The 13,122-nt window shown below is 34.2% G+C and overlaps 1 protein-coding gene and 1 pseudogene across 1 annotated transcript; one reads left to right on the top strand and one right to left on the bottom strand.

Annotated features, from left to right (window-relative positions):
- The first annotated feature begins 1,283 nt into the window (after positions 1-1,283).
- LOC142527416 (pleiotropic drug resistance protein 1-like) lies at positions 1,284-8,257 on the top strand. Its single transcript, XM_075632217.1, has 24 exons — positions 1,284-1,841; positions 1,922-2,042; positions 2,120-2,208; positions 2,354-2,438; positions 2,521-2,680; positions 2,769-2,845; positions 2,934-2,987; positions 3,055-3,145; positions 3,227-3,528; positions 3,619-3,900; positions 3,986-4,302; positions 4,382-4,542; positions 4,630-4,733; positions 4,826-4,982; positions 5,079-5,186; positions 5,272-5,420; positions 5,502-5,834; positions 5,922-6,212; positions 6,357-6,440; positions 6,540-6,673; positions 6,779-7,006; positions 7,144-7,315; positions 7,390-7,644; positions 7,913-8,257. Exons 1-24 carry the CDS (start codon positions 1,519-1,521, stop codon positions 8,168-8,170), a joined length of 4,335 nt encoding a protein of 1,444 aa, XP_075488332.1. The 5' UTR covers positions 1,284-1,518; the 3' UTR covers positions 8,171-8,257.
- A 257-nt stretch (positions 8,258-8,514) lies between these two features.
- Positions 8,515-12,497, bottom strand: LOC142527085 (putative protein phosphatase 2C 22; annotated as a pseudogene).
- Positions 12,498-13,122: the final 625 nt, after the last annotated feature.

The following is a 13,122-nucleotide window of genomic DNA, read 5'->3' as shown; positions in this document are numbered from 1 at the left end:
AATAAAAAAAAATTATATTACCAAACCGAAAATATAATTATCTCTTTTATAAAATATCTTCACTTTCTTTGAAAATCTCTTATCCTACTAAATTCTTTCTATATGTCAAGAGAATTTTTCAACCTCAAAATATAATCTAAAACTTCTCCTTCACAAATCATGTAGAAAAAAAAATATAATCACTTTTTTTTTTAGAGTTTTCAAACATTTTTAAGAAGAAAGAAATCTTTTTGTGTCTCCAAACATGTGCATCGCTTAATTTTATTTTTTTTTTAAAAAAAACACTTCCATTTGATTTAGGATTTTTTTAAATCAATTTATTGTATTTTTATGAATCTCTATCAAATTAATTTGCTTTTCAAAATTTAACAAACTAACCTAAAAGTAGGCGAGGCAATAACAACTTCAATTTTTATGGGCCCGATCGAGGTGAGGTTGTTATTACAATTATATATATTATTATTATTATTATTATTATTATATATATATATATATATATATTAATTAGTAGATGTAAGTAGATTATATTAGTGCATCGAGACATATGTGTTCTGTGTGTATATTATATTTTTAGTGATAAATTTGAATAAGTACCTTATATAATTTTTGATAAATAATTATTTTTTTCTAAATAAAATTTGCATCAAAGAAATTATAAATTAATTAAAAAAAGGATATATTTGAAACTTGAAAATGATTTCACCAAAATTAATTTTGTAATATATAGTATAGATTATTTTTTTATATGTAATATAATTAAAATAATATTAATAATTTAGATTTATAATATTTCCTTATATTATATTACATGTAAAATTTGAAATATCAAAGACGTGGAATTGTTGAGTTAACCCAGTCAAGAATCTTTTTTATTTCTCACCACTTGAGATTGCATCACATCTATCCTATCATCATCCATTATCAATACAATATAGCAGGTTACGTTGACTTTTTTTTCGATAGTTGTATTGTGAGATGATTTTACTAATATTTATCTGTGAGATAGATCAATCATATCGATATTCACAATAAAAAATAATACTCTTAGCATAAAAAACAATACTTTTACATGGATGACCTAAATAAGATATCCGTATCACAAAATACGACCCGTGAGATCGTCTCAAATAAGTTTTTGCTTTTTTTATTTTTAATTTTCAAATAAATATTAAATAATTTTTTTGAATAGGTAACATATATTTATTTTTTGACATTTGATTTAAATAATCGATTTCTACGTTTTCCAAGATATATTTCCTGTCCAAAGGTTTGTGGGCACGAGACTTACCATTTGGTGGTCCATATAACGTAATATATGATTCAAAGAATCAAATTCCCTCGCAAAAATAATTTCAAGAAACATATAAAATCCAACTAGTTTCGGATTTTCTTGTCTGTTACCTATAAAAAGAACCATGGAATCTGTTGTAGCTTGAATTCAAGAATGGAAACAGTAGTTCGTCACAGTATGTAAATTATCAGCCATTGTTTTCGCCTTTTCTTGCTGCATCAATATTGATGGAAGGTGGCGACATTTTTCGAGTCAGCAGCGCTCGTATAAGCAGTTCAAACATATGGAGGAACACTGGATTAGAAGTTTTTTCGAGATCTTCGCTTGAAGCAGATGATGAAGAAGCATTGAAATGGGCTGCAATAGAGAAACTTCCGACGTATCTTCGGATACGAAGAGGAATACTTCAAGAAAAGGAAGGCCTATCAAGAGAAATCGATATCAAGAATCTTGGATTAGTAGAAAGGAAGAATCTTGTCGAAAGGCTATTGAAGATAGTAGAGGAAGGGAATGAGAAGTTCTTGTTGAAGCTCAAAGAACGAATCGATAGGTGATCAGGAAGTAAAAATCATTACTTGTTTCTTTCTTTTCTTCTGATTCAGCTGATTTTGATAATTTGTATTGATTCAGAGTTGGTCTTGAGTTTCCCACCATTGAAGTCCGGTTCGAGCATTTGAGCATCGATGCGGAAGCTTATGTTGGCAGTAGAGCTTTGCCTACTGTATTCAACTTCACTGTCAACATCTTAGAGGTCAATTCAGCTCTAACTTGATGCGTATCAGCTTTGTCTATTGCACTTGATTGAATTTTGTCTCTATTTCTGTAAAGGGATTCTTGAGCTGTCTTCGTATTCTGCCAAGCCGAAAAAAACCATTGCCTATTCTTCATGATGCTAGTGGCATCATCAAACCAGGAAGGTGAGTAAATTGATTCTTGGAAACTTTGTCAGCTTCCAATTTCCAATATACAAGTTTGCAACGCTAAGTTCTTCCTGTCATTTCAGTATCATGAATCCCATCTACGATTCGTATCATTATCGATTTGATTGATTGGGTTATGCAGAATGACACTGCTTTTAGGGCCACCAAGTTCCGGCAAGACGACATTGCTGCTAGCTTTGGCTGGAAAACTTGATCCGGAGTTAAAAGTAAAGAAAATGATGTTGAATTTGGGAGGATAAAGAATTAATTTTCATCTCTAAGTACCTAAAATTCTTGCTGAATTCACAGGCATCGGGAAAAGTAACGTACAACGGTAGTGAAATGACAGAGTTTGTGCCACAAAGAACATCTGCTTACATAAGCCAGTATGATCTGCACATAGGTGAATTGACAGTTAGAGAAACACTGGCTTTTTCAGCAAGATGTCAAGGAGTTGGAGCTCGTTACGGTATGTCAAACTACCATGTGTACTCCGGAACTGGAAAATTTATCTCGGAAGATTAGGATGACCGAATTATTTTGTCTGGAACTTGCAGAAATGCTAGCAGAATTGTCAAGAAGAGAGAAGGAGGCAAACATTAAACCAGATCCTGATATTGATATTTTCATGAAGGTTATATAACTTCGTAGAAAAATTAGAAAATTTATATTTCTAGTCCGTGACAACAGAATTTACCGGGTTTTTTAATCGTTTTATACAGGCTTCATCTATTGAAGGGCAGGAAGCAAGCGTAGTGACAGATTACATCCTTAAGGTAACAACTTGAAATTCAAGTACCTTCGGCAAGAAGGATGCCTTTGAATAACGACTACCTTTTGCAGATACTGGGGCTTGAGATATGCGCGGATACTTTGGTTGGAGATGAAATGGTTAGAGGGATTTCAGGAGGACAACGAAAGAGACTGACAACAGGTAAAGCCAGTTAAATGAAATTTTAAGAAGCTTGTAGCTCAATTTTAGTGAATTCACGTGTTTCATAAACATGTAATTCAGGAGAGATGATGGTTGGACCAGCAAGAGCGTTGTTTATGGATGAGATATCGACAGGTTTAGACAGTTCAACTACGTACCAGATCGTGGATTCGATAAGGCAATCCATCCATATTCTACAAGGAACTGCTTTGATCTCACTCCTTCAGCCTGCACCAGAAACTTATGACTTATTTGATGACATAATTCTCCTATCAGATGGGCATATAGTGTATCAAGGGCCACGAAAAAACATATTAGAATTCTTCGAACATATGGGATTCAGATGTCCTGAAAGAAAAGGGGTAGCAGATTTCTTGCAAGAAGTATATCTCTTATCTACTTTCTTGATTCCTCATTCTTATCTATATATAACCAATATTCTTGAAAAAATGGGTACATTTTTTACGTCATAGGTGACATCAAAGAAAGATCAAGAGCAGTACTGGATACATAAGAACGAGCCTTATATTTACGTTTCTGATAAAGAATTTTCCGAAGCGTTTCAGTCATTTCATGTCGGTAGGAAGCTAGGAGACGAGCTCGCTGTTCCTTTCGATAAAGAGAAGAGCCATCCTGCTGCCTTAACCACTGCTAAATACGGCGTTAGCAAGAAAGAGGTTCTAAAAGCTTGTGTATCTCGAGAATTCCTTCTTATGAAAAGAAATTCTTTCGTCTACATATTCAAGATGACTCAAGTAAGATTGTTAAGCCTTAAACTTTTTTCAAGCATTTATATTCAATATAACAATATATAACGAGTTATTTACTCCATGTTTGCAGCTTATTCTCATGGCTTTGATATCCATGACAGTATTTCTACGAACTGAAATGCATAAGAACACAAAAACAGACGGTGGAGTCTACATGGGAGCTCTCTTTTTCGCACTGATCATGATTATGTTCAATGGATTCTCGGAACTTGCTCTCAGTATATTGAAACTTCCTGTATTTTATAAGCAACGGGACCTTCTTTTTTTCCCCGCTTGGGCATACTCTCTGCCATCATGGATCCTTAAAATTCCTGTCACATTAGTTGAGGTTATCATTTGGGTTGTTATAACTTATTATGCCACAGGATATGATTATGATGTGGGAAGGTAAAAACAGTTGTCAGTTTACTATGAAAAAAAGGAGACGTTTTTCTTGTATCATCTCAATGTTTCTTGCAAATGACAGGTTTTTCAAACACTTGCTTCTGCTCATATGTGTCAACCAGATGGCCTCTGCGCTCTTTCGTTTCGTGGGGGCATTAGGAAGAAATATTATTGTTGCAAACACATTCGGATCATGTGCATTAATCACAGTTCTTGTCTTAGGAGGATTCATTTTATCCAGAGGTAGGTACAAAAATGGGGTCTTTTCAAGAATCCAACATATTACTTGTGATAACGAATTTTTCACAAGAGACTATACTTTTCTCTCAGATGATATCAAGAAATGGTGGATATGGGGATACTGGACCTCGCCTCTGATGTATGGACAAAATGCCATAGCGGTGAACGAATTTCTTGGAAAGAGTTGGAGACATGTGAGAATCTTTCATATCATGTGGCGCTTAAGGAGGGTTCAAGAAGATTAACTTGGTAAAAACTTAACCAATGATGACAATTTGTGCTGCAGGTTCCTGATGGCTCAACAGAATCAGTTGGCATATCAGTCCTGAAGTCTAGAGGGATTTTTCCAGAAGCACGATGGTACTGGATAGGTGTGGGAGCAATCATCGGATATACTTTCCTATTCAATTTCTTAGTCACCTTAGCTCTAACCTATCTCAACCGTAAGCGCTTGTTTCATTTAAATATGTATGTTATCATGTGTTTTAATTTCATCCTTTGGCTCCTTTATTTGAAAAAAATTACACTATCTGATGCAGCATTTGGAAGACCTCAAGCTATTCTGTCAGAAGAAACATTAGCAGAGAGGAATGCTAGCAAAAGAGGTCATTCTGTAGAGTTGTCATCCAGAAGAAAGAGCACATCTGGTAAGTTGTTAGCTTGCAAAATGCTTCTGGAAGCCGTTTGTGTTCAACGATGGACAAATTATACATGAAATGCTAACGTATGTAGGAAAAGAAGACGGTGTATATAGAGCTGTATCATCAAGAGTCGGAAGCAGCGGTGAAGCTGATCCAAATAGGAAGAGGGGGATGATTTTACCCTTCGAACCTCTTTCAATCACTTTTGATGATATCCGTTATGCAGTGGAAATGCCGCAGGTACATTCAGTATCTACGCAAGAAATCTAAGCTCAGCCTAAACTTGAAAGCTAGCTTAGTCTAAAATGCTTATGCATGCAGGAAATGAAAGCTCAAGGTGTTCAAGAAAATCGATTAGAGCTTTTGAAAGGCATAAGTGGTGCTTTTAGGCCGGGAGTTTTGACAGCCCTGATGGGAATCAGTGGCGCAGGAAAGACCACTCTAATGGACGTATTAGCGGGTCGAAAAACAGGTGGATATATTGACGGGACAATCATTATATCTGGGTATAAGAAGAAGCAAGAAACATTTGCTCGTATATCAGGATACTGTGAGCAAACCGACATTCACTCACCTCATGTTACGGTTCATGAATCCTTGCAGTTTTCAGCATGGCTCAGGTTGCCTCCTGAGGTCGATGCATCAGCACGAAAGGTTCATCCTGCCCACAAAATATGTTACGAAAAAATAGAGAACATTAAACTAAAGTTTATCTGACTCTAAAAGTGACAATGAATGCAGATGTTCATTGAAGAGGTAATGGAACTAGTTGAACTCACTCCACTGAGAGAAGCACTTGTAGGCTTGCCTGGTGTGAATGGTCTTTCAACCGAGCAGCGAAAGAGGCTTACTATTGCAGTCGAGCTCGTGGCCAATCCTTCAATCATATTCATGGATGAGCCAACCTCCGGCCTTGATGCTAGAGCTGCTGCTATAGTGATGAGAACTGTGAGAAACACAGTGGACACAGGTCGAACTGTGGTCTGCACCATCCATCAACCTAGCATCGATATATTTGATGCTTTTGATGAGGTAAATCGTTTTCCTGTATATCTTTTTCTATGAAGTATGATCCAACGGTCTGTGTATCACCAGATGTAGCATAAAAATGACTAGTTTGAAGTTCTTTGATATGTTTTCGAGGATAAACTAATCAAGCGCCATAAATCTACGCAGTTACTACTGCTAAAACGAGGGGGCGAAGAAATATATGTTGGTCCATTAGGACGGCATTCTTCTCATCTAATTCAATACTTTGAGGTGAGCTGATAAGTCACCAGACTACACAATTCAAAATTGAAACTCTACTCTTACTAAAGTAACATAACTGAATGGGTTCTATTTATGACGTCTCTACAGGGAATAAATGGCGTGGGTAATATCAAAGATGGTTACAACCCAGCAACATGGATGTTAGAAATCAGTTCAACAGCCCAAGAAGCTGCTTTAGGAGTCGATTTCACAGAAATATACAAGAACTCCGAACTTCACAGGTAAAACCATGTCAAAAAATTAAACTTCACTGCCATCATCTGTGAGCTCATAAATAGTTAAAATTGAACTGAACTTGTAACCAAATTTTTGAGAAAAATTCACAGAAGAAACAAAGCTTTGATCAAGGAACTTAGCGTACCAGCTCCTGGTTCAAAGGATTTGTACTTTCGAACAAGTTACGCCCAATCTTTCTGGACACAATGCATGGCTTGTCTGTGGAAACAGCACTGGTCATATTGGAGAAATCCACCATACACTGCTGTTAGATTGCTGTTCACTACATTTATTGCCCTGATGTTTGGCACGATTTTCTGGGATATTGGCTCGAAAAGGTTAGCACATCGTCACAATCCTGTTTCAACATTGCGTGCCAAAAAGAGAGAATATCTTCTGTAAAACAGATAACCGAAATCGAAAGCATGTCAAAAAGAGAATATTTTTTGAATGATATATACAAATATGATTGCAGGACAAGAAAGCAGGATATATTCAATGCAATGGGTTCAATGTATGCTGCTGTTCTTTTTCTAGGAGTACAAAATGCTACATCAGTACAACCAGTTGTTGCTGTCGAAAGAACGGTATTTTACCGGGAAAGAGCGGCTGGAATGTACTCAGCTTTACCCTATGCCTTTGGACAGGTAAACAAGATATTTTTAAAAAATGCTGTAATTAGAAGACAAATTCTTGATCATATGTATTTTGTTCTGCACAGGTTGTGATTGAACTTCCGAATCTTCTCATTCAAACACTTATCTATGGAGTCATTATATACGCCATGATTGGTTTTGAATGGACATTTTCCAAGTTCTTTTGGTATCTTTTCTTCATGTATTTCACCTTGCTATACTTTACATTCTATGGTATGATGACTGTCGCCGTTACCCCGAATCACAACATAGCGGCCATTATTTCCTCTGCGTTTTATGCTCTGTGGAACCTTTTCTCAGGATTCATCATCCCCAAAACAGTAAGTATTCTTCAATATTTTCTTGCAAGAATTAACGAAATCAACAATCATTCATATGAACTTTTTATGATACATAGTATCCTTTTGAAATGCATGTGTGGAGAGAAGACAAGTTTCTCTTAGACAAAATCTAAAATACTGAATTTATCAATGTGGCGTTTGCTATTATTTAAAACGACTCAATTCAGAAATCAGAACCCCTTCTTTCTTTCTCATTTTGAAAATGGGCTTAATTTCGATTCCATCTTTTTTTCTTCTTGTTTAACAGAGAATTCCGGTGTGGTGGAGATGGTATTATTACATTTGTCCAATTTCTTGGACGTTATATGGATTGGTTGCTTCACAATTCGGAGATATTAAGTCAAATATAGAGGACAATGAAACAGTTGAACACTTTATTACAAGTTATTTCGGATTTAAACACGATTTTGTGGGATATGTTGCTTTAATCATTGTTGGGATTTCTGTGCTGTTTGGCTTAATCTTTGCCTTCTCCATTAGGGCGTTTAATTTCCAGAAAAGATGAGGAGAAATTTAGTGATTAAATATATAGAAGAGTTCATAATGTGTTGGGTAAATTATTAGTAGTTGATTAATTTATGTTTCTTTTTGCAGTGTTCTTTTCCAACCCCCCTTCTCATGCTTCTTTTTTCATATGTGAAATACATTAATTATAATGTTAATTTCACTAAATGGTTTTCTCACGAGTATTGTACATGCACTTGCATCAGTGTAAAAAAAAAAGTTGGATCATAAAACCGGTGGATATAATTCAGTATTTACAGGGATAAATAAATAAAAAATTGAGTAGCAGATTTTGCACTTAAATTACTTGGAGAAATTGAGATTAGTAATACGCAAACCAGAAAATGACTTCAAAAATCCAAAAAGAAATTTTGATGCCGCATGTCTTACAGTTGGAAAAATACATCATCGGGGTTATTGGTAAGAAAAATGAAATAAGAATCCTTCGCCACCATCTCAAATCTGTAAGCTACCAAAAAAGCTCTGCAACTCTTTCAGCCCTTCTGTGGAAATGTTCTGGTGTACTCTTCCACGAGGAACAACTAAGTTAGTGTTGGGTTGCAACCAAAGTCCCACGTTGGAAGATCTAGAGAAAGATCATGAGTTAATAAAGATGGAATGATATCTCCATCGGTATGAGCCCTTTTGGGTGGTTCCAAAAGCAAAACCATGAGGGTTAAAACCCAAAGTGGACAATATCATACCAGTGTGGAGATATCCGGATTCCATTGGTCCTAACAACTGGTACACGACGACATAAAAAAAACTGCTCTTTCTCTTCAGAGCTTCATCAACAAGATCCTTGCTACACATGATTGGATCGTTGTGTTCTTGAAGCCTTTTACGAGCAAAATCCACTGCATTTTGGCTCATAAATACGTCCCAGAGACCATCACAGCTTATGATTAAAAACTCATCGTCTTCTGTTAAACTTATTTTCATAAGTTGGGGTTCTGCACCGAGGGGACCCCCATCTCTACCTTTCAATCCCTCCATATGCCAGTCTCCTAAGGCACGAGCAACATTGAGTTGCCCATTGAGATAACCATCCTATATGTGTTCTCCAGAAGCTTCGATTCTTTTTCTTTCTAACAAACAAAAAGGTTTGTGATCTCTCGAAATCTCAACTGCTTTTCCACGACGACAATGTACTGCTCTGCAGTCTCCAGCATTTGCCACCACAAGTGACCTGCCATGGATGAATTAGAGAGAAAAACCCCACAAATAAAAAAAAAGGAAGAATCTCGACCTAGATGGTGATCCACATCTTAAAGAAACGAAATACTAACATATGGGAATATAATATAGTAACTAAGGGTGCTACAGCATTGCCTTATATTAGAAAATATGGTATTTGACGGTTAATGATATAAGAGCTAGGTATATGATGACACCCGTTCAACTTTATCAAATAACTTTTGTTTGTCGCTGGATGGGTAAGACAGTTTCAGTCCAAGGAATTTGAGATGGAAACGAGAAAGTTTAGGAGCCCACAACAATGCAGAGAAAAGGGACATCAGATCAAGTGTCAACTATCAGAACTATCTACATATACAGATGATTTCTAAGTATGAATTAAGTTACAAACAGATAGCTGGACTGGAGCAACATTTTCATGTTGTGCAGAAGCCTGAGTTTTTTGTGAGAGCTGAAAATATCAACCTAGTAAAAAACTTATTATTTTTTTCAAACAAGACAAATATATCAAGCGTTGACAAGACTAATAAGATCTGCATTGAATATATCATATAACTGACAGTATCTTTTATGGATTCGGCCATAATTGGAGAAACAAGATGACTTGCCAATTAAGTTGCATCAGCCAAGATTATTTATGACCAACATGTTTCGTCTTGAATATTGTTTCGTTGTGAACTAATTCTATTTTTAGATAACGACATAGTTTGGTCGAAACTATGTTTTTGAATTATTGAAACACATGAATTAATTCATTGTCGTTTATTTACGTTTGCCTATTATTAGTGCTTTCGAATTACTAGCAATTATTTGATTGAACAAATAATTGATATCCATCACTTGGGAGAGGAAATATAAATTAATATCGCAAGAAAAGCATCGTTGGGTGTTTTTGTTGTTCGGAATGCATATAACCCCAATGAAATCTTGATAAGAACATCATGTTGATTTATTATTTGGTATTATATAAAATCAGTAGTAAACAATACACTTCTATGTGTTTATTGATTAATAAACGAATTTGGTTTTAATCACATAATTATCAATAATAATTTCATACAGTGGAGATCGAGTAAAATCATATCTCTAGATTCATTCTCTCACTGAATTTAATTGTTGTGTACCTAGAATTATTTTATTTAATATGTTCATAATCGACATCTTTCTTTTTGAATTTTTTTAAGTAAAGTGAGATTGTTTTAATTACGGTACGTAGTACAGTATTAAATATACACTCTTTGTGGAAACAATATTCTTACTAGCTCAATCATATAATAACACTTGACATCGTATACTTTCGGTAAGAAAAAGTGTAACATTGTTTGACTTATTTTTTTTTATAAAAAAAGTATATTTGTTTTCACAAAAACTCGTGTGAGACGGTTTCACGGGTCAATTTTGTGAAACGGATATTTTATATGGATCACCCACGAAAAAGTATTATTTTTTATGTCAAATATATTAATTTTTATTATAAATATGAATATGATTGATCCGTCTCACGAATAAAGATACGTGAGATCGTCTTACGAAAGAGCCTACTCATTTGCTTTAGTTAGTCTCGATTTGAAATAAAAAATTGTTTTTACTATTATATACAAGTATGAAATTGTCTTTAGTAAGTACCTAAAAAGCCATTTTTGTTCAATTTTTACCAATAAAAAACACAAGCCCATTCTGCAAATAGTAAATTCATCCCAACGAATAGCAAATTTAACTTATATATTATACAAACAAATTTGTATCTCTTGCATATTTTTATACGATTTTATTACTCTATATTATCAAATTTAAATGTTAGTTAAGCGTATTTCAATTAGTGAGAATTTTAGTCATTTTTTTATTTGGAATGTTGATATGATATTACACACGTCGGTATCATATTGATATTGCATTAATATCACAATATAGAAGATTAAAATGACAATTAATTAGTCAATATACATGATTAAAAATGCAAAGTTTTAAATGATTATTGATTGTGTACTATAGTTTTATAATGATTTTGTAAATTTTCATAGTAGTGGTAAATATGATGTGTCGTCCACTCACGTGTCATTGCAATGAGATGGAATTTCTTGTGAATCTTGAATTTATGTGGAAAACGAGAATCTGAAGAAAAACAGATCTTAAAAGACATCCCAGGTAGGAAAATTCCAAGCAAAATAACCTATGATGGTCAGATTACTAGGTTTCTTTCAAAGATTCATCAAAGATCTACTTCTACAAAATATTTCACATTATTAATTTAGTACAAAGTACTATTTTAAATATTTGTCATAATTATGTCATATATATTAACTCATTTGCTAATATTATATAATATTATTTGATCAATATTTTCTCTTATATTTCATCTAATTTTTTTACAAAACAGAAAGGAAAAATTTATCTAAACCTAACCTAACTAACTAAACATCTTCTTGTCTACTTCTTCTATACTTCATGAATGCTTTACATTCCAACTTTTATCAGTATTTAGTAATATCCCTAGCTAGCTGGAGCTCTTATAAAAGAGTAAGTCTTTTGTGAGACGGTCTCATGAATCTTTAGCTGTGAGACGGGTCAACTCTACCGATATTCACAATAAAAGTAATACTCTTATCATAAAAAGTAATATTTTTTCATAGATGACCCAAATAAGAGATCCGTCTCACAAAATACGACCTGTAATATCGTTTCACATACGTTTTTGCCCTTATAAAACTGGGGCACAAGAACTTTTGGCAGCCGTTAATAACCGCGCTCTTGACGCTAAAACGGCCGATCGACGTTGCTAGCTAGAACCTTGTTTCCTTTTCGGTGGTATCAAATTGCATTGTATCATATGTTGAACGAACCTGCTGGTGTATATAATACAAACAAATGCTGGGAACAAACGAACAATTTTAAATGATTGAAGCAAGGGTTGCAGGAAAACGTACTCAATTAAAAGAATTAAAGAAGTTCTTGCATGGCATGATACCAACATATACGCAACAAATGGAGAGAACTGTGCACGGCAGTAGTGAGAATATTATTCATACATACAAGCTGTCAATAATCATTCTACCAACGAAATTCTCTTGTAACTTTAAATCTCCAGGTGGGGGCTGGTTCCTTGCGAGTCGCTCGTGGTACTCAGCTTTCATAATTCATTTGAAGAATATATATGTATAGGATCTACAATCTGCAGCACTGCTTCACGAATGGGATCGACTGATCGACCGGATCGTCCGTGAATAGCTAACTAGCTAGTTTTTGTGTTTTTTTTCCCAACATGCAACATGATTCTCGTTTATTAGTGTTTTGATTTCAAGAGTCTATTGTTTTATTAAATTCTTAAGTAAAGTTTCGAATTGATTTATTATATCAAGGGTCGTAGCCAGAAGCTTTTCACCATGTGGGTAAATTTTGTCTCGATGAAGTATTTTGATGAATTATATCCCTAAAAAACCTTGTTTTAAGATTGCTGTAAAGTGGAAATAGTTTGAAAAAAATATTATAATCAAGATACTAATAAAAATAAATATCTGCCCAAAAAATACAAAAATTTCATGAAATTAAAAAGATAACTTATATTTAGTCTAAATCATTTATTATCAATAGTTTTTTTTACTTTTGGTTTCATAATCATGTACAAATTAAAATATTATTTTAAATCAAAACGAATATAATATAAACTTTTTTCTTTGCCGAAGAACTTGGAAACATATAATAAATTCGCTGAATAAAATCCTAGAATTTAGAAATATTATTTTTTGTTCATTTCAATCA

Source organism: Primulina tabacum, chromosome 15 (genome assembly GCF_025594145.1).
Source record: "Primulina tabacum isolate GXHZ01 chromosome 15, ASM2559414v2, whole genome shotgun sequence".
Classification (NCBI taxonomy): domain Eukaryota; kingdom Viridiplantae; phylum Streptophyta; class Magnoliopsida; order Lamiales; family Gesneriaceae; genus Primulina; species Primulina tabacum.
This window is presented reverse-complemented; position numbering and strand designations above follow the sequence as displayed.

Excerpts from the sequence above, each read along its gene's own strand:
- LOC142527416 (XM_075632217.1), top strand. The coding sequence starts at position 1,519 with ATGGAAGGTGGCGACATTTTTCGAGTCAGCAGCGCTCGTATAAGCAGT. Across the intron at positions 6,674-6,778 it reads AAGAACTCCGAACTTCACAG|AAGAAACAAAGCTTTGATCA; the intron begins GTAAAACCATGT and ends AAAAATTCACAG. Across the intron at positions 7,007-7,143 it reads TGGGATATTGGCTCGAAAAG|GACAAGAAAGCAGGATATAT; the intron begins GTTAGCACATCG and ends ATATGATTGCAG.